General features: G+C 38.9%; 1 protein-coding gene across 1 annotated transcript in view; it reads left to right on the plus strand.

Annotated features, from left to right (window-relative positions):
* The window catches only part of BNC1 (basonuclin zinc finger protein 1), a 29675-nt gene extending 19357 nt beyond the window's left edge, over window positions 1–10318 (plus strand). The window contains exons 2-5 of the mRNA XM_062584027.1: window positions 3911–4013; window positions 4162–4397; window positions 5647–7571; window positions 9643–10318. Of these exons, the coding sequence (XP_062440011.1) occupies window positions 3911–4013; window positions 4162–4397; window positions 5647–7571; window positions 9643–10318 (2940 nt within the window). The remainder of the gene's footprint in view (window positions 1–3910; window positions 4014–4161; window positions 4398–5646; window positions 7572–9642) is intronic.
* Window positions 10319–19092: the final 8774 nt, after the last annotated feature.

Here is a 19092-nt window from a genome sequence, read left to right on the forward strand (position 1 = left end):
TTTTCAATTCTATTTAAAAAAGAAGAAGAAAATGTTCCTGATAATGGATTTGGAAGGACCCATCTGTGGGGGAGAGAGTGACTGGGAAGCAATAACAAGACCCTTGATGATAGCATAGGATTTTTTTTAACATCTGCTTAATGTTTCTGGAAAATGAAAAAAAATATTAGACCTGAGTGAAAGGATTGCACTTAAAAATTTTTCCACTCTAATTTCCATTCTCATTTCCAACTATTTAATTAGGTTTTTTGAAGTTTTACATACATGACATATAGAAAGTTATACCTTTGTTCTGCACAATGAAATCATGTGTACTTGCTACTTTGGGGGGGAGTAAAAACATTAGAAAACTTGGTATAGTTACAGTGCCCTGGAAAAGGCATGTAAGGATAGCAGATTTAATATGCAATTGATAAGCTTATTATTGTCATGATTTTTTACTAGATTTCTGGTCATTAAACTCTGATGTATGTTAATTTGGGAGACAAAATGTATCTTTCACAGGTTCCTTTTTAGATTGAACAATGAATGAAGACTTTAAATTGTGACTTGCCAATTATTTTAAGTCAGTTTGCCATTTATATATGTTCTGTTACTATAGCAATGCAAGTGTTGCTGGAACATTTTAGGGAACATAAAATCTGATAATCACAAACGAAGGGAAGTCCTACCAACTTGAAAATCACATTTGTTTCTTCTCAGGGATTCTTACAATTAGTTTTTTTCAAAAGTCATTGATGGATACCTGATTTAAGGGTATGCTTTTGATACGTCAGCTGTATACAAGCTAACCACATCTAAGACTGGTTTCCACAAGCAATGATGTGTTGATTTGGGTTTTTTTAATTCCATATTTAGAATAGAAGTGGAACTATACTCCCTTTCTAATCGCCACTTTCATACATGTCAAACAAAATGCACTCCTTCTGCTTTTTGTATTTTTTTTACATGTAGCATACATACATTCCAAGCATACAGGAAGACAAAATAAATACATATATCATACAGAAGAGGTATGCACAAAGCTATGAAATGCAAAATTAAGAAACAGTTTTAAAAGCCAGTGGTTTATGGAAGATGTCCAGAGGAAAAGGAATGAAAAATTTCTGAAATCTCAATTAACTTGTCATAATGACAGCTTTTTTTATTGTATGCATTTCTGTTACTTCTTGCAGAAAAAGTAGTCTTTTGTAGTGTTGTCTGCAGAGAGATCGCAAGGGATGTGTTCATGGAGTGCAGCTGTAGCTTACAGGACCTAGCAGAATAGCATATGGAAGAAGTTCAGTCTGTGCAAGTCACAGAATAACATGTTATACAGAGCTAAAAGAATTGAACTGCATTATAGTTTGATATCCTGTGATATAAATGAATCATCAGCCACATACACTTTTTTTAATCTTTCCATAATAAATGTATGGTTTTTTACTGTTATATTAACAGATTTTAGCATGCAAGGGAAAGTATATCCTTCATTAAAGTGAAGCAATTCACGCTGCATAGTGTTCCAGTGTGTGTTATGACTTTATGGGGAGCACAAAGCTTTTCTCAAGAATTCAGCGTTTTGCAATGGCTCCCTTGAAAGACTTAAAGGCAAAGTGATTCAGTGATTTCAATAGCCTTGTCGTCACTTGCTCTATTCCTTCAAATAAAGATGGATCTCTGCATCTAGTCGGTGCAGTTTGGAGAGGTGCACGTAAACTAACTCCTTGATAAGCCAGCAGCTGAGACTTTAAAATTCCAAATCCAGCCATGCAAAGCACTAGACATGAAAGTCCCCCGTACCTGCTTGGTTATAATAGATGTGTACATATAGTATACTCTTCTACCCTAAGTCAGTCTAGTTCTTCAAGCCTAAAGAAGTGTCCTTGGCAAAAAGCAGTAAAACGACCTTTATCTCACCTCCTATACATTTTGAACATTTCACATCTCCACCTTGTTAGCCTGATTGCCCAAAGGCTTGATCCTTTGTTTGCCTTCCAAAAGTACCAGCGTGAGGGCAGCAGCATTGAAAAGATGTTACTCTTCTCTTCAACTCTTGCCTTGCATTCCTCTAGGAATTAGGAAGTAGCGGAAGTGCCTGCTTTGCCAAAGCTCCTAGGAGGAGTGGACAGCAGTGCGTGTAACTGGCTGATGGAGACCGTCCTCTTTGAACCATCCTGTGCTCCACTGCAAAGATTTTGAACATTCCTAACTTGAATAACTGAGATTTTTGGGTTCTGCAGGATCAGGTTTCAAGAAAAGAGATGTCAAGTGTGAAACAAAAAGCTCCATGCAAATGGCTGACACTTGTCTTTAGGTGTTTGCTCAAGTGTAGGACTCATGAAAAATTGAAGAAGGAGGTGTGTTTAAGTTCAAGTCCAGTTTTATTTGAATTTTTGCACACTGAAGACTGTTTCACTTGCTCTTTCAAAGGTACGCTTAGAGGGGCCCAAAAATATCTTAAATCTTTGCAATTTTCAGCTGTACATACTGGGCAGCTTATAGCTCCCTAGAATGTCATTCTGACAGGGGCTAAAACAGAAACTCAGTCCAGTGCCATTATATAGCTGGGTCTGGAGTTTGAGATGGAGAACAAGGTGATGTATCTGTATCTATATATTTCAACTCTTTGTGTATAAAATTGTTTTCCTAGTTTTATAAGAGGTCAATTTGTTTTCTGATTTAGAATGAAAATAAAAATCAGTCTATTCCTAACAAGAGCTAAAGTAGGTTTTTAAACTGTTTGCTTTGCTGTTTTTCTCAGGTTGTAGTTCTGAATTCTTGATTTTGGGAGCCCATCACACCAGTAGTTCTCTGCTTCCAGCTTTGCATTCATACTTGCTTCTGTGTACTTTAATATATAAACCATTTTCTTTTAAAAACAGAAAAATGCAGGCTTATGTTATAATCACATAATCTAATTCTACTTGTATTCCAGTGCAGTTTCTTCACTTTCCCTATCCTTAATAAATACTCTGTTTATGTAAAAACTATTCTCAGTATCAGATATAAGTGGTACAGAATCATACAAACACTTTGCTCTATAGAAATCCCTCCGGAGCTTTAACTAGGACCTCAAAGTTGTCTGTCTGCCTTCTGCAGCAGATGGGCACATACAGAGGAAAGCTTGTATTCCAGGAAGCAAGTTTGTATTACTCTCTTGATTAGGAGTATCTGAATACTAATTTGATTTGCATTATAGATGACCTTGGTGAAAGTAAAGTGATGCACAAATTGAACTGTGCAACTGGTTGCTAGTCTGGCTCGTGTTCTGTTCTGCCTATAATCTTCCAGGCATTTCCCTTACAAAATGTGACTACCGTAGCCTCTGAGGAATTGGAGTACTTTTTGATGAACTTTAAATTTTAGTGTGAAGAGTTGATGAAATTCTGTACCTTTAATAGGCACTTGCGTTCTGTGCGGATACTGCTGTGTGTAAGGGATGACTTTAATCAGTGTGGAGCTAATACGTTGCTCATCAGAACGCCCTATATTGCAGTAAATAGTTCCAGCAAAACTTCGGACAATGGAACTTCTCTCTGTACATGTTCGTACCCCTTCCTGGAAAAAAATGATGCTTACATGAGGATCATAGCTTAGGTGAATGCGCAAGAACAGTTTGTTACTGGTATAAAGGTGCTTCCACCTAAATATATCCACGGAAGTGTTGCTAAGCATGTCATTAAATATTTTGCTTCCACAGTATTGTGGGACTCCAGCTGGTGACTAGGTTGTGTTTAGAGCAGAGGTAGTCTTGCTGGCTTGTATAGCTCGGGTTTTGGCCAGATTACTTCCATTGCACAGTGATCACTACGTGTTGCTTTATCTTGATCATCTTCATGTGCATTTCATATTTATATTGTATACATATAATCTGCACACTCTAAATGGTGCTTACACGTTGCCTATCATCTTTTCTATTGATTTTCAGGCTATCCGATGCACTCTAGTGAGCTGTAGTTGTCAGTGTTTCAGACCTGGGAAAATAAATCAGCGACAATGTGACCAATGCCGGCATGGATGGGTAGCACATGGTAATAATTATTCTTACAGTCTATTTAAGACCTTTAAGGATCTTTCTCACTGTAGCACCTTCCCCCCCACCCCCAACAGTATACTTTACATTGTTTTATAAAACTCTCATTACTCATGCTTATTTTTGCTTTGTAATTTTATTTTCAGCCCTGAGCAAATTAAGGATTCCCAACCTCTACCCAACGAGCCAGGTAGAAATAGTTCAATCCAATGTTGTCTTCGATATCAGTAGCCTCATGCTGTATGGAACCCAAGCCATTCCTGTGCGCCTTAAGATCCTGCTGGATCGGCTCTTCAGTGTCCTGAAGCAGGAAGAGGTGATACAGATTCTCCATGCTTTGGATTGGACACTACAGGATTATATACGTGGATATGTGCTACAGGTATTGAATTAAGGGATTTTTTTTATAGAAAAATGGTAGTTCTGTAGTATCTCGGAATGTTTTCTAGTTTTAATTGTATCATATCACAATGGAATTGAACAGGGAATTCTGAAAGAATTAACAGTGGTGTTACAACTGTAAGTTGGTGATAGACTTGTACAGGTATAGCACCAGAAAAGAAAGGGTGGATTTTTGATCATTGCTGTCTTTTCATTCAACCCTCACTGAGATCTTACTACTTTGCTCAAATCTAAGAGCATAGGTAAACCAAGATGAAAAGAAAAAGTTACTGGGACTATATCTGAGTAAAGGCATCAGAATTTGCTCAAAGTATTATTTAAACAGTGAGCTTTCCGTTATACAACAGAGTAATACATTGACAAAAAAACTTGCCATCATCTTAAACACCGGGGACAATATATCTCTGGTGCAGTGCTACTGACCTTTCTGGAGCTGCATCAAGGATGAATTTGGCCCCATGTGCTTACACTGATGCTAATTCTTGCTACAGTGGAAGTTACCTTTTATGTAAAGTAACATTATGATCTTGCATTATGACACAAATCAATATTTAATGGTCTTGATAATCTTGCTTTTTAGTGTTAGGATTAAAAATATGGAATCAATTACCTTGAACCTCTACTACATGAAAAATTTATAATGTTACGTTCTTCATCATCTTAGAAACTCTTACATGCACTGTGAAAAATCTCAGTAGGCCATCAAATACATGTTCTGTGATAAAATATTTATTGTAGTTATTGGGAAAAGTTAGGCATAGCTAGAGTTTGAAAGAACTCCAACACTCTAGTGTAATTACAGCTGTGCTCTATGAACACTGGCAATAGATCAATACAGGTTCATTTGTTCTCTGATCTTAGTTGCTTGGAAGATTATTAAACTTGCAATGAAAGAATACTTGACTTAAATGAGGAGCTAAATCTTGGTCTGATTGCTCCATCTCTGCTGCCTGTACTTACATGATAGTAACTGTTGTTCAAATGACACGTGTCTTAATTTCTGTGGAAAAAATAGTTTATTGGAAAGTATTAGTGATAGTTTTACCAATACAGTAAAATTTGGAAGAATATACCACAGAATGGCCATTAATCTATCATTAAATAGAAAAATTTTATAATTTACCTAGAGAAGAATTCCTAGTCTCTGGGAAAAAGTGGGTTTGGAGGGGAGTGGCTTTTGTTTGTTTGCCTTCACTAATGTCTCTCTCATTTAAATATTTTTGCTTTAGGATGCTTCAGGAAAGGTGCTGGATCACTGGAGCATAATGACCAATGAAGAAGAACTGGCTACTTTGCAGCAATTTCTTCGTTTTGGAGAAACTAAGTCCATTGTAGAGTTAATGGCAATTCAGGAGAAAGAAGGACAATCAATTATAATACCACCAACAACTAGTTTGGATATTAGGGCATTCATAGAAAGCTGCAATCAACATAGTCCTAATCTTTCTGCTTCCTTGGACAAAATGAGTCCCACCAACATACATCCCTTTGAGAATATTGTAAATAATATGGCTTTCATGCTGCCGTTTCAGTTCTTCAGTCCAGTGCCTCCACCTTTGATAGGTTCACCACCAGAAAGACATTTGATTGAGCAAGGTCAAGACCATAGCAGTGAAACTAAACAAGATGTTCAGATACCATTTTCTGAAAGCAGCTTCTTAACTTCTAGTTCTGCACCATTTCAAGTTGAAGATGAGAGAAGCATAAATGGTCCAGATGTCACCACTAAAACAGAAGATGATGCCCTTTTAAGTGATTCCAGTTCACATAATACAGCAGCAAAGCTTGAAATGACAGCATTATCTCCAGAAAACAAAATGAAATGTGTTGAAAAAAATGGCGCTGGGCCAAGGAAAGGGCGTGTTTTCTGCACAGCATGTGAAAAGACATTTTATGATAAAGGTACTTTGAAAATACATTATAATGCTGTTCATCTGAAGATAAAGCACAAATGCACAATTGAGGGCTGCAATATGGTATTTAGTTCTCTGCGTAGTCGAAATCGTCACAGTGCAAATCCTAACCCCAGACTCCATATGCCAATGAACAGAAATAACAGGGATAAAGATCTAAGAAATGGTTTGACCATTGCTGGACCGGGAGATAGTAAAAGGACAGAATTTACAATTTTAACTCCAGATAGCAGAACTATTACCAGCTATGCCAGCGCTTGTACAGATTCAAAGGGTCAAGCCAGTTTCCCCAGTATTGGACAGAATGGTGTTCTCTTTCCAAACTTAAAGACAGTACAGCCTGTTCTTCCTTTTTACCGCAGTCCAGTCACACCAGCTGAGCTTGCTAATACTCCAGGTACTCTTCCTTCTCTGCCTCTTGTTTCTTCCTCAATACCAGAGCAGCTTGTTTCAAATGAATTGCCGTTTGACATGCTACCCAAGAAGAAATCTCGTAAATCCAGTATGCCTATTAAAATAGAGAAAGAAGCTGTTGAGACACCTAATGAAAATAGTGATGTCGCCAGCTCCGAAGATGATACACGTCTGCAAGTGGTAAGCGATGGAGAGCTTGAGACCTGTGAGCATAAGATAGAGAAGCGGGTGACCGACAGGGTGGAAAAGCACCCCCATTCAGGTAATTCATGGAAATCTCTATCTGGGGTAGAGGGCCCAAAGTATTTTGAATCTGTCTTTGCGCCAGATAACAAATACATCAAGGATGTCTCTGAGAATGAATTGCATCACTGTGAGAAAGAGGTTAAACCAGAAGAAAACCAACCATTACAAATAGTTTCCCATGAAATTATATATGAAGATCCAAAACACCACCACAATGATGTTGTAAAACCAATGACTGAACCCCCTCTGTATATTAAAGAGCAGTCAAAGCGCAGGATGCCTAAAACCGACTGCCCTGAATTGCAACACCACTTGCTGACCGGGGGCTTTTTCAGCACTTTGTCAAACAGGGGTGCTGCCATTCCTTGTTTTGAAGACTCTAAAGATATGGATCATGTCAGTCAACATGCACTAGGGATTCAGAAGGAAGAAAGCCGCTTTCATTGTGACATCTGTAAGAAGACTTTTAAAAACCCTTACAGTGTAAAAATGCATTTTAAAAATGTACATCTGAAAGAAATGCATATTTGCACGGTTGAGGGCTGTAATGCTGCTTTCCCTTCTCGTAGAAGTCGAGACAGGTAAGAAAATTATAAACAAAATTGTATTTATTTTACCATCACAATGGAGCCTAATTTGAAATTAAAGTGAGTGTTTGAGGAATGGAGCCTGAAAGATTTTCTGTGTATCCTCATATAACAGGTACGATAACTTATCAGAACATTCGTGAAATGAAAATCCATTGAAAGAAACATTTCCTTTCCACTAGACTACAAGGTATTAAATAAAGCCATGAAAATTTCATAACTGATAAAGACTGCAATAGTTGAAAGAATACTTTAGAACATAAAGGGGAAGCCACAAGGGTATGAATTCAGCAATTTTCCAGCAGATGCATGTGGGGACTTACATGTTTAATATGTACTTCCATGTGTATTTTAATGTATGCAGTTTTCTTTAATGAAAAAGCAATTAGATCAGTTCAGGAAATCTTTACTCACCTTTGTCCTTGCTTTACTCAAGGATTTTGAACGGACTGATGAGCAAAAGCCTGTAAGAAAAGTAAGATTACCCTGTGTCAGTACGAAATTAACATAGCACAGTGCTAGTTGACCTAATGCTATCTGTATATTCACCTTGGTAGTGCTTTAATAATGAGAGTGCATACTAATTCCTAAATTGCATCATAAGCTTGACTCATTTTACTGTTAATCCAGTCTTGTGTTGCTGTAAATCAATTGATTTCAGCCTATTATGCAGGCAGGTTGAGAAATAAGAACTGTGGCTTTGAGACACCAGTTATGTATATTAATTGATAAGTATATTAATTGATAAGCAGACCTGTTGAAGTGTGTAAAGGTCTTGTAAGTTTGCTAAAACTCCTGTAACAGGGTTACAGCAGAGCCTGGCTGCACAACGCAGGCCTGGATAGTAGTTCAGAGTGACACAAGGTTTAGATTGTCTGTAATCTGCTAGGAGTACTGGAGCCAGCTGATGCAGTCCAGAGGGGGGATAAGCCGGTCTCTGAGGACTGGCCGCCGCATCTGAGATGCGCAGATTCATCTGCGGCTGGCGGGGCTTCATACCCTGAGCTGCGGCCTGCGTCTTCCCAGATGTGAATTCCTCTCCCCTGTAATTGTGATCTGAGCCACAGAAGAGAAGGCCTGCGCGGAGATTTGCCTTCACATGCCACAGATTCCTTCCCACCAATATATTTAGTTAAGTTCTAACATAAGTGCTTTTGGGAGGTGATTTTTTTTTCAAGTAAAAGAGGGGCATAAAAGCCGTTGCACAAGAACATTCCTCCAAAGGTCTGAGCAGAACAGTAGGTATTTAGAACAACTTTGCAGAAACTTCTAGAGTCTGAGTGCTGCGACTACAGGTGCAAAATATTTCTGTGCCATTTTGAATAGTCCGTAGTTTGGGTGAAACAGTTAGGTGATGGTAAGGGGGGAAAAGAATGTTTTCCCTGTCCTGCAATGAACTGAATCTTCTAGCCAGAGTCTGGAAGTTCACAGTGAGATGATTGATAGTATTGAATGAATAGCAGTGATTTCCCATCTTTTGGTAGGTTTAAATTTAACCCAGGGATGTCCACTGGAAAACTGCAAGTTCTGTAAAATGCAACATTCCTTCTTCAAGGAAATTCCTTTCAAGAAAAAGCTACATACTGATGTGCACAGCTACATCCTGGTACATAGTTAGAGTACTTAAGAAGTCATCAGTATTTTTTTGCAGGCTTAGGTGACAGTCCTTTCCTGCTTTGTCCGTTGGAGAAGGTTCTCATTTTCTGCCATCTCCAGTCCATTCTTGGATCTCGCTTCAGCATACAGAGTATTTTTAATCCATTCCCCAGCTCTTAGGTCCAGCACTAGGTCTAGTGGAACAGACAGCTATCCAAAATGCAGGAGAATGAGACATTGATTTCTGTGTAGTTGTTTCTAATATTTGCCAGCAAAAGCAAATTCAGATACCCAGTCGCATGTATAAATCATCTGTGTGCACTCCCACTCTGGCAGTTGGTCAAATCAGAAATACACAGTTCATGCATGCTACTAAATATTGATTTTTTTTTCTTGTTAATGATCATTATGAAACAACTTTTCAGTGAGGCAAAACATTTTCTTGCTAAGCTTGTCTTTGTTCTTCTAGACATAGTTCAAACCTAAATCTTCATCATAAGCTTCTGACTAAAGATACACTGGAATTCAACAACCATTTCAATGCAACATACCTCTTGAAAGACATGGCTAAGGAGTTTTGTCAAGATGTCTCTTTAAAACAACATGTTGGACATACTTCTGTAATCTTCAAAGGAACAAGCAGAGCAGGCAGCTTGGTTTTTCCAGTGAGCAAAGAACCCTGTTCTGAGAGTTATGGTTACGATCCATTGAATGATGGAGCTGTTCTGGATCTAAGCACTACTTCCAGCATTAAGTCTGAGAGCAGTGCTCATTCTTCCTGGGACTCTGATGGAGGAAGTGAAGTGTGCACCATGCCCTTGGAAGATAGTGATGAAAGCTGTGAAGGACCCAGCCTAATGCCCAATGACGAACTCTACCAAGACTGTACTTTAATTGAGAAAACCAATCAAAACTTTACAAATTTGCCTTCCAGTTTGCCAATAACTTGTCACATATGCCAAAAAACTTACAGTAATAAAGGAACTTTCAGGGCTCATTACAAAACTGTGCATCTCCGCCAGCTCCACAAATGTAAAGTCCCAGGTTGCAACACAATGTTTTCATCTGTTCGCAGTCGGAACAGGCACAGTCAAAACCCTAACCTGCATAAAAGTCTGGCTGGGTCACCAACTAGCTTACAGTGAGATCATGCTGATCTGAATTTATTTCTGCTAACTATCAATCATTTCAATTAAGAAATGTCTTAAAATTAGTTTTGTTTAGATTCACTTGACTTAGCAGCCGTGGTCAAAATCTTTTCTCTCATGTGTGCTTCCTGGAAGTTTCACTTAGCAAAGCTTGGTGCCATAGTTTTTGTGCAATTATTTGGTTTGACTTTAAATAGCCAAAGCTTCTGTAAGGATAAGAAAACAGTTGTGAAATGCAGAAAATATGATGTCGTTAACTGAAGTATTTCTGATACCTGCAAAGTGTTACTTGCCAACAGCAGGAAATTTGAATGAGAACCATCATCCCTTGTGTTTACATGTTAAATAAGTAGAGTTGGGTAAGGAGTGAGTAAAGGTTGGAGTGTGTTACCTCTGGTTGGGTTGACAGTCTTGGGGCTACCATTTCATTCCTGAGGCCACAGCACAAAAGTGACTTGCAGTATTAAGTGAATGTGATATTTGCCACTTTCTGTGTCCTGAAAGCCTAAAGATAAAACACAAATTTGAGAAGATTTTGCAGATAGTCCAAATTTTCTGAAAAACCTGCAGTCTTTATTCTTTAAGTTGGCATTTCTCATGAGTAAATATTGCAGTATTTTGCCTTTATTAGAACTGAGAACCATTTGTTTTGCAAAAGGAGGGGTCTCTTTCTCTGAGATAGTTGCTTGATTTAAATCCGAGGTATTCTGATAGATTGTAGTGATAGAGAGGAAGAAGAGATTTAGCTAAGATTTCTGAACCACAGCAACTGCATCCATGAAAAGGGGAGTGGGGGAGGAGGGAAATGAACCCTTAATTAAAATGCACTTTGAGTTCCACTTTCAGGAAAAGGGGTTTTTTTAATAGAAAAAAGCCAAAAATTCCCAAATAGCTAAAGCATTTGAGAGGTACAGATAAAATGGATGCAGTAGGTATCTTTCATAATTCAGCGGTTATTGTTTCTCTTACTAGTGGGGGGGGGAACATGTTGATCTTTAACAGTATGTTTATTATGATTCACACTTTTTTTTTTTTATAAGAGCATTGTTCAATATCTGTTAAAATGTTTAATATTCTTGTACTTGTTCCTGTAATTAACAGTATTCTGCATTATGTTCTATGCACTTAAAAGACTGGTCTTGCATTGTATTTAAAAAACACTTTAATATTTAATTTGTAGTCACGTCATACAAATGCTATGTGTGTACTTGTGGTGCATCTTCTTTGACTAAATCATTTCCAAATGGAAAAAGAAATGCTAAAGCAAGTTTTACAGTAGCTGTTTTCTTAATTCACCAGTTGAAACCAGTTATGAGTTGTAGTATGGAAGCATGACATCGATGGCACAATCTGTACATACTATACCAAAGCGCTTACAGTATTTGTGGTTTCTAAACTAGTCTAGCTTTCCAGTATAACTGGATCTTAGTCTTTATTCATTTTTTTGTGACTGAGTAAGAATAGACTGACTTTCTGGATTTAGTGTGTATGTAGGAAGAATAGTACAATGCTATTGGCATATGTCTTGATGTTTAACTTATTCTAAAATATACTATGGTATTGTAACCATTTCATATTGTATAAAGGAAACAAAAGTGGACTGAATATTTCACTAATTCTTTTGAAAACTGGTTTGTGTGCGAGTATGGGTTGTGCAAGGAAAAAACATGACACAGTTGTAAATGTTGGTGCTCAGTAGAAATTGTTTCCATGCATTGTGTAAATTAATCTTATTTTTTTAATTTACAGTAGGTTTACATGATATTTAAAATAATCCACTTGTGCTTGAAGCTGTCAGGAAAAGTTATTAGCTTGGGGAAAGCTGTGCCAATGCTTTGGGGATTTGGGTTTGGGTTTTGTGGGCGTTGTTGTTGATTTTTTTAAGTGGGAACTTGTATTAGTGGAGATTTTGATTTGAAAGCTAAGAGCACAATCATAGGAGATACAATTACTCCCTGCCTTTTGATAGTGTAAATCAATGATTTGTTATCCAGCTATTTCAAGCTTTATATATATATATGTATATGTATATATATACACACATATATATATATAAAAACTATTTGTTTAATTATAAATGGTGTTCTTTGAAACAGTGTACTGTAAACTAATGCTGTAATACCCATTAATTTAGTTTTCACTGTGTCCAAAAAGACAACACAATTTGTATACCCTAAGAATTTTGTATGTGTTAATAAAAACAATTAATAATGTCTCTAGTTGATTTTAAAAAATAGGCTTTTGTGACTGAAAAAAAAAAAGTTATTCTTCAGTTTCAAATTCTTCTGGAATGCAAATACATTCCCTCTTTAGAGGGCACTGTGTTGTGACAATGGTACTAAGTGATTCCACAGTAAGGAAGCATATATTTTAATGAGCCTTTAGAAATAATGTAATAAATGCTACCAGATATTTTATTGATTCTTCTTTATGCAGTAGGCAATGGAAGGCATTAATATAAATATCATCAGTGTAAACAGAGATAAACAGCTGGTTATTGGGAATTTCTTTAAAAGTTAGGCATTTGGGATCCTATTTATACTTCATATTTTAGAAAGATTTGTTTATTTCTGAAAAATCTGAGCAAGATGAGAGATCTATGAGGAACGAGCTAAGCCCTCAGTACCCCTGGTACAGCATATGTAGCTCGTGAAGCATTTGCCTAGCTCCCTGCTCCTAATGACCACAACATGGCTGGACCAAGCCTTAACATCTCCTGTTAGTTTTAAATGTGTGGTGCTTATAATAGCCTGTATCACATATTCACTACAGATGTTGAAGGAAGTAACCTCACTTCAGAATAATAGTACCATTTTTTAGGCTTTTCGTTAGAAGTTAAGAAAGCTGAACAGGCTTCCACTGGCTGAGGCTCAGTCCAGAGATGTTTATATCTGTGATGCTGTGAGTATATACAGTAGGAGAATCAAATCCTTACATGAGATTTGAACTAGGTCTGATCATGCCCACCCTTACTACTCATGTATGTTGCTCCATCTTTGTTTGTTTGTATCTTTTTTCCTTAGAAAACAACAGCTGCAAAAACTAGATCCTGCCACCTTTCTGTGACTCCAAAGGAGAAGGCACAGATGCACTCGGCGGGTAGCCAGTCTGTCCATCTGAGCACCTGGTTTCCCAGAATACAGGTATTTTGAATACTGCTTGTTAGCAAGTGTATATAGCTCTGGGAGAATGAACGTCACAGTGCTTAAAGGAGTATTTGCAAAAATCTATCTGGAACTGAGTGTAAGGAATCTAGTTTTATAGCTCCGTTTTTCTAAGTGCTATGAAAAGAACTGCGGCAAAACCAGAGGCAGTTGTTTCTGATGAATCTTTAGTGAAGTTACAGGCTGCAAAACCAGTGGAGTGGAGAAACGCTTCTGAAAATACCTGTCCGATGCCATCCATTGAAACGGGAAGCCTAAAAAACAGCTCAACTAGCAGAGCTTAGTCCGGGGATTTAAATAGGGTGCCAGACTCACCTTGAAAAGGGTTCATAGACAGCTTCGAACTGATCAGCAAGCGTAGGTATGAGCAGTGCAGCTAAACTGAAAACACCTTTTGAGCTGGCGATGCAGCCCATGAGGATCCCATTCAGCCTGCAAATGAGTATTCATTTCAAAACTGAAATGCGAGTTTGAAGCTGAATTGGGAAGGAGGCAGCAATGCAGTAAGAGAGGGAAGGCTAGGCTGGATCAAAGGCGTTTTGTAGGGGAAGCCAAGCTACAGGTTTTGCTCAGAGCAGCGTTTATTGCTGGTTCTTCCACTTGGGGGGAGTGGAGGGCAAGTCAATCTACAAAAAAAGTAAGGCTGAAAGTTGGTTTAAGTACATGCAGTGTGATCAGTTCGGTTTTGAATTATTTGGAAAACTTTGAAAAACTTGCCTTCCTTTTAACAGTCTGCTGGTTAGTGAGATTCCTCTGCAACCTCAGCAAGCACGGCTCTGATGGTAGACTAGCTTTTGATTTCCTTTGCCCCCACACCACTCCACCCTGTACGTCTTTCAGCACTTTTTGCGTTAGTAAAGTTGCTAATTTGCAAATGTACTGTTGAAAAGTCGCCCTGTTACGCGCTAACCTTGTCAGCTCAGTTCCCAGTGAGCCCCTTGAGGTCTCATGCGCGTTGTAAACAGGTAAGAGTAATAGTGAAGTAATGTCTCTAAGGGATAGTCCCACTCTGGTGAGAGCGCCTAATTCTGCAGTAGGTTAGAGGTTTTCACAGAAGCAGTTCTAGCCTTTTATACTGTTTTTCTATAGCTATTACTATCCTAAGCTGGTAAAAGTGACTGAATTACGTGCCATTTTTTTCTGCAGATCAACATGTTTAGTAAGCAAAGGAGCTGCTTTTAACTCTTGCATACAGCAGAATAAGACTTTGTCAAACTTGTGCCTTTCAAAGTCTGTAGCAGAACTCCTATTACTTTAAATTCCAAGTAGTAGTATATATTGGCAATCTTCTGTAATTTTTTAAACTTTTTCTTTGCAATAAATTAAGGCCAATCCAGCCATGCCCGTTAAAGAACGAGCTGGTCCTTTGCTTCAATCTTTTTAGATCTTTAGTTACTAGTTGTCTGGTTTTTTTAGTTTCTGCTCACACAATGTGGTGACTTCTGTAATGTGTCCTCCTGTTATGGTTGTTTTTGGTTCCCACCTATGCCGCTATCATGAAGTTTACAAACTTAGGCAGCTTTCGAGGCAGTCATTGAAGACTCTACTGTTAACTGAGAGTAGCAAGTTGAAGAAACTGTCGGAGTTGGAGAGTTTAGTTACCTCTGTGGGTAAGCCATTGCATGTTGATGTATGGTTTGAAAAGGAGGACCTAGAGGCACCGTGTCCTAGAAAGGGCCCAAGCCTTCCCTGTCATATGACGATATGAGTGGAATGAATTCAGTACTTTTGAAGCTTCTTTGTTGACCTTGGTAGGCCATGAGTTAAACCGTAAGTTCCTTAAGATGTGTGAGACACTTCTTGCTCATTCCCTGTCTGGAAACTCTTAGTAGCCATAGTATCTGCTACCAGTAAGGTAGCTATGGAGCACAAATTGAAACATTCTGGGGTTTTTTTACCTCCTTTTTGTACTTGTACAAGATTCAGAAACTGCCAGTCCTAACAAATTCATTCAGTCACAGTAACAAACTGGAATGGGCTAGTATTCTCTTTCTAATTTAAAAAAGCAGGATTATTGAGTTTTAAGTGATGTATTATTGCTAAGTCTATACAGAGCAGCTTAGATTGCAGGAAGACTGACTAGACAAAAGATTTAAATCTGACTTTTCCAAAATAACTAGTTTTTAATTATAGTCATTACACAAGCCCTTCTCTGGAAAAATATTTCAATTGCATCTGAATCTGCTGTTTTATAGGAATGACAGTATTTTTTTTTCACTCTGCATAGATAACTTGCGCACATAGATCAATACATAGTACAACTGCATACGCATAGGGCTGCCTATTGATGTTAAACCTAATTGAACTCTCATTTAAGGTAATGTAAGTTGGGAGTGATTACAATGACTTCAGTAAAACAGTATATAATGCTGGAGTCAGGATCGGTGAGTTACTGACATGTGAGTACGTCGGCTCATGTTGGCAGCTCGTACTGATTTGTAATTGCTAGCTTACTGAAGCTGGTCAAAACATAGGATTTTTGAAAGAGCAAGAAAGTTTTAATAATTTCTACTAGTTTGAAGTTATATTTCCACATGATCACTGTAGCAACAGTCCTGTGAAAAGTGTTTTGTGATCCTCTGCAGTAAGATAGCATGAGGCAGGTCCTGCGCAGATGTTAATAACTCTGAGCTCTGCCATTTAGGCCAGATCAAAACCTGGACGGTTATATCTTATCACATTCAAACAGTCTCCAGCCAAAAATTCTCAAAGAGAGCAAAACGCGTGAGTGTACGGCCCGGAGAGATGCGAAGGAATCGGGAGCAGACGGAGCGACTGCAGAGGAGACGCTAGGAAAACAACATAAGTTACTCGAGGGGAGACGCGTTATTGCTGCTCTGGGAAGCAGACATCTGCACCTCTGTGTGGGATGATATAAACCTTACGTTGGATTCCTGAGTGCCGAGAGGCCGCGTGCAAGTGAGAGGCAGAAGCAGGCGTCTCAGGCTGCAGCGGCTTGGATAAAGCCCGCTGCACACTACCAGCTCGCGCGGTAGCGCAGTATTTCTGACCAGCTGCGCAACGAGCGCTTGTCTCCTCCAGAAAGCGGCTGTGCGGAGCTGCCAGCCTTGCCCGGGGTCGGTGAGGAGGGTGAAGGAGCGCGTGGGGCGCAGCGGAACTGCTGGGGGGAGATGTGGGCAACAGCGCTGTTCGCAGCATTCGGAGAGGGGAGCGTTTGTGAGGGATTCCTCCTGGAGGAGTATTTGCGGCACAAGGGCAGGGAAGCTTGAAGAAAACAGTAGTAACTGAGCGGAGGAGAACCTGTACGCGGGGCATGAACGGGAGCGGGTGATGATGCAGCAAGAGGTGAAGCAGGGATGAAATCAGATCTGGATGCTGAAGATGAAAGGAAAAAAAAATCCATCTTCTCCAGCGCGCTTTCTCTGCTCCTGCTCTTTTGCCTGTTGCATTTGAGAATGAGGCACTTTCCCTCCCTTTTCCTGCACTCTGTCATGATACAACAAGAATAATTATTGCAAGGGGACAGTCAGAACGCAGCCTCAGTCTCTCACCACGTCTTTTCACTACAGTCCTCGTGGTGAAAAAATGGGAGCTTTCTGCTCACGCTGAGCATGCAATTCAGCTGTATAGAGAAAAACAGCCCGGTGCGAGAGCAGGCGCTGCAGGCAGCGCTCGCTCTGCTCTCCTGCCAGTGCCCTCAGCTGCTCCGCGCTCTGCCCGCGCGTCCTTCCCAGCCACGAGGGGAAGGGCGATCCGCAGGCGGCTGGGGTGGCTTGGGGTCGGGACACCTGCGTGAAAACTCCCAATACAACTCAAACTTCCTGCTCGATTTTAAGCAATTCAGCCCAAATCTGCAAAGGCACTTCATGCCTCAGTCTGAATTTCTGGTTTCCTGCCTCATAAGTGAATTGTGAGGGTAACTAAGCTAATAAAGGCTGGGTGTGAGCTATGAGAACTCAGGCTGTGGGAGAATCCAGTGCTATAAAATCCTTTTTGTGTGCATATGGAAGATGACTGCCAAGGTAGTTTTTTGGATGACTACTTTTTCCCGTCTTTAATTTCCTGGGGTTTTTTAATCTTCAGTATTCATAAGCGTTCACTTCCAAATCACTACTCTTTGTTTAAAGCAAAAAGGCAATAAAAAGTAAATTACATTGTTCTCAAAATTAAAGAGCAAAAGCTAATGCTTCATGTCCACTCCCATCCCCTTTCTATTACCCTGCGCTGTGATTGAAAGAAATCAATTGTTATTAAACTGGTATTTATTTTGTTTTACATGTCAGGCTATTATTGCAGGGAGTGGGTGATTTTTTTTTGGTCACTTTGAGTCTAGTATCCTCTAAGGAAATGTTGAGCATGTGTATATATTGCTGCATTCCTCTGGGTGGAATTCAAACTGGCCAGATCAGGCTATTCGTTGCTAATGATTGGAGGTGATCGTGCTTTTACCATGTGGTAGATGCCTGTGTAAAATCAGTTCAGGTATACTTACAGATGGGTAAAATCTGAATTTTCTTTTCTCATGTTTCAAGATGTTTGTAGCAGTAATATTCCTGCTGGTGCCTAGGTGGACATAGATCTCTTACGATACACTGTATTTTGTATTATGGGATCTGGTCACTGTAAGAAGCTAAGATCATGAGATGTACAGCACAAACCAATCTATTACTACTTCAAACTGAACAGCTTCAAAATAATAAATGCACATGGTAATGTTAAGCAGTGCAAATAGATTGGTGTTGCACATCTGGTTTCAGGGATGCATGTAACCCAGACAAAAACAACAGTCAAACAAAGGTAGAATAATTTCCAGGTCAGTAATAATAACTGTTCACACAGCGCTCAGGGGAAATCAAGCATGCGTATTTGCATTCAGATACGTCCAGCAAACTTGAAGTCTGCATAGCCTTCTATAAGAGCACGCCAAAGCTTCTTTGAAAAGCTGTGTTTTTCATCACATTAATTACATGTTGGATAAGGGTAGAAGACCACCATCGTGACATTACATCAACAACTTTTGCATTGTCTAATGTAAATACCACAAAGGATCCTGCGAACTAAAGTGAGCACAATCTATCCCAGAAATCTCTGCAGGACATAATTTAACCAGAAATATCACCCTACTTGGCATCCTTCTCCTGAAATATAGAATACCTCATGAAATGGTGTTGCTTTTGTAGAAGGGGAGAAAATGTCTTTCTGATCTCAGATATTTCCTTTTTTTTTTTTTTTTTTTTTTTTTTTTTTTTTTTTTTTTTTTACAGTTTGTATCTTCATACTGAAAGAATCACAGTGCTTATCTAAATATATTTATCCTGTGCAAAAAAAAAAGACTTTAACACAGATGCAAGTGGAAAACTAATACAGTGTCTTTGAAATAACCAAATCATACAAATTCTGTGAGCAGTGAGGAGTACATCCCTTTCCTGACTTAACATCAAAGGAGAGTCTCAGGGCATTTCAAATAAAGATAAAAATGTTTAATTCTGTGTACAGAAAATACCTTCAAGTAAAACATACATTGGAATGAGAAAGCTCCCCAGTGTTTTGGCCTTCCACTCTCTCTAACATCACAGGGCTGAGATGGGGTCACAAGTAGAATTGTATGTTTTATTTGTTCTCCGTTTACCTGTCTGAAATAATTTT

This window comes from Rhea pennata, chromosome 10 (genome assembly GCF_028389875.1).
Source record: "Rhea pennata isolate bPtePen1 chromosome 10, bPtePen1.pri, whole genome shotgun sequence".
In the NCBI taxonomy this organism is placed as follows: domain Eukaryota; kingdom Metazoa; phylum Chordata; class Aves; order Rheiformes; family Rheidae; genus Rhea; species Rhea pennata.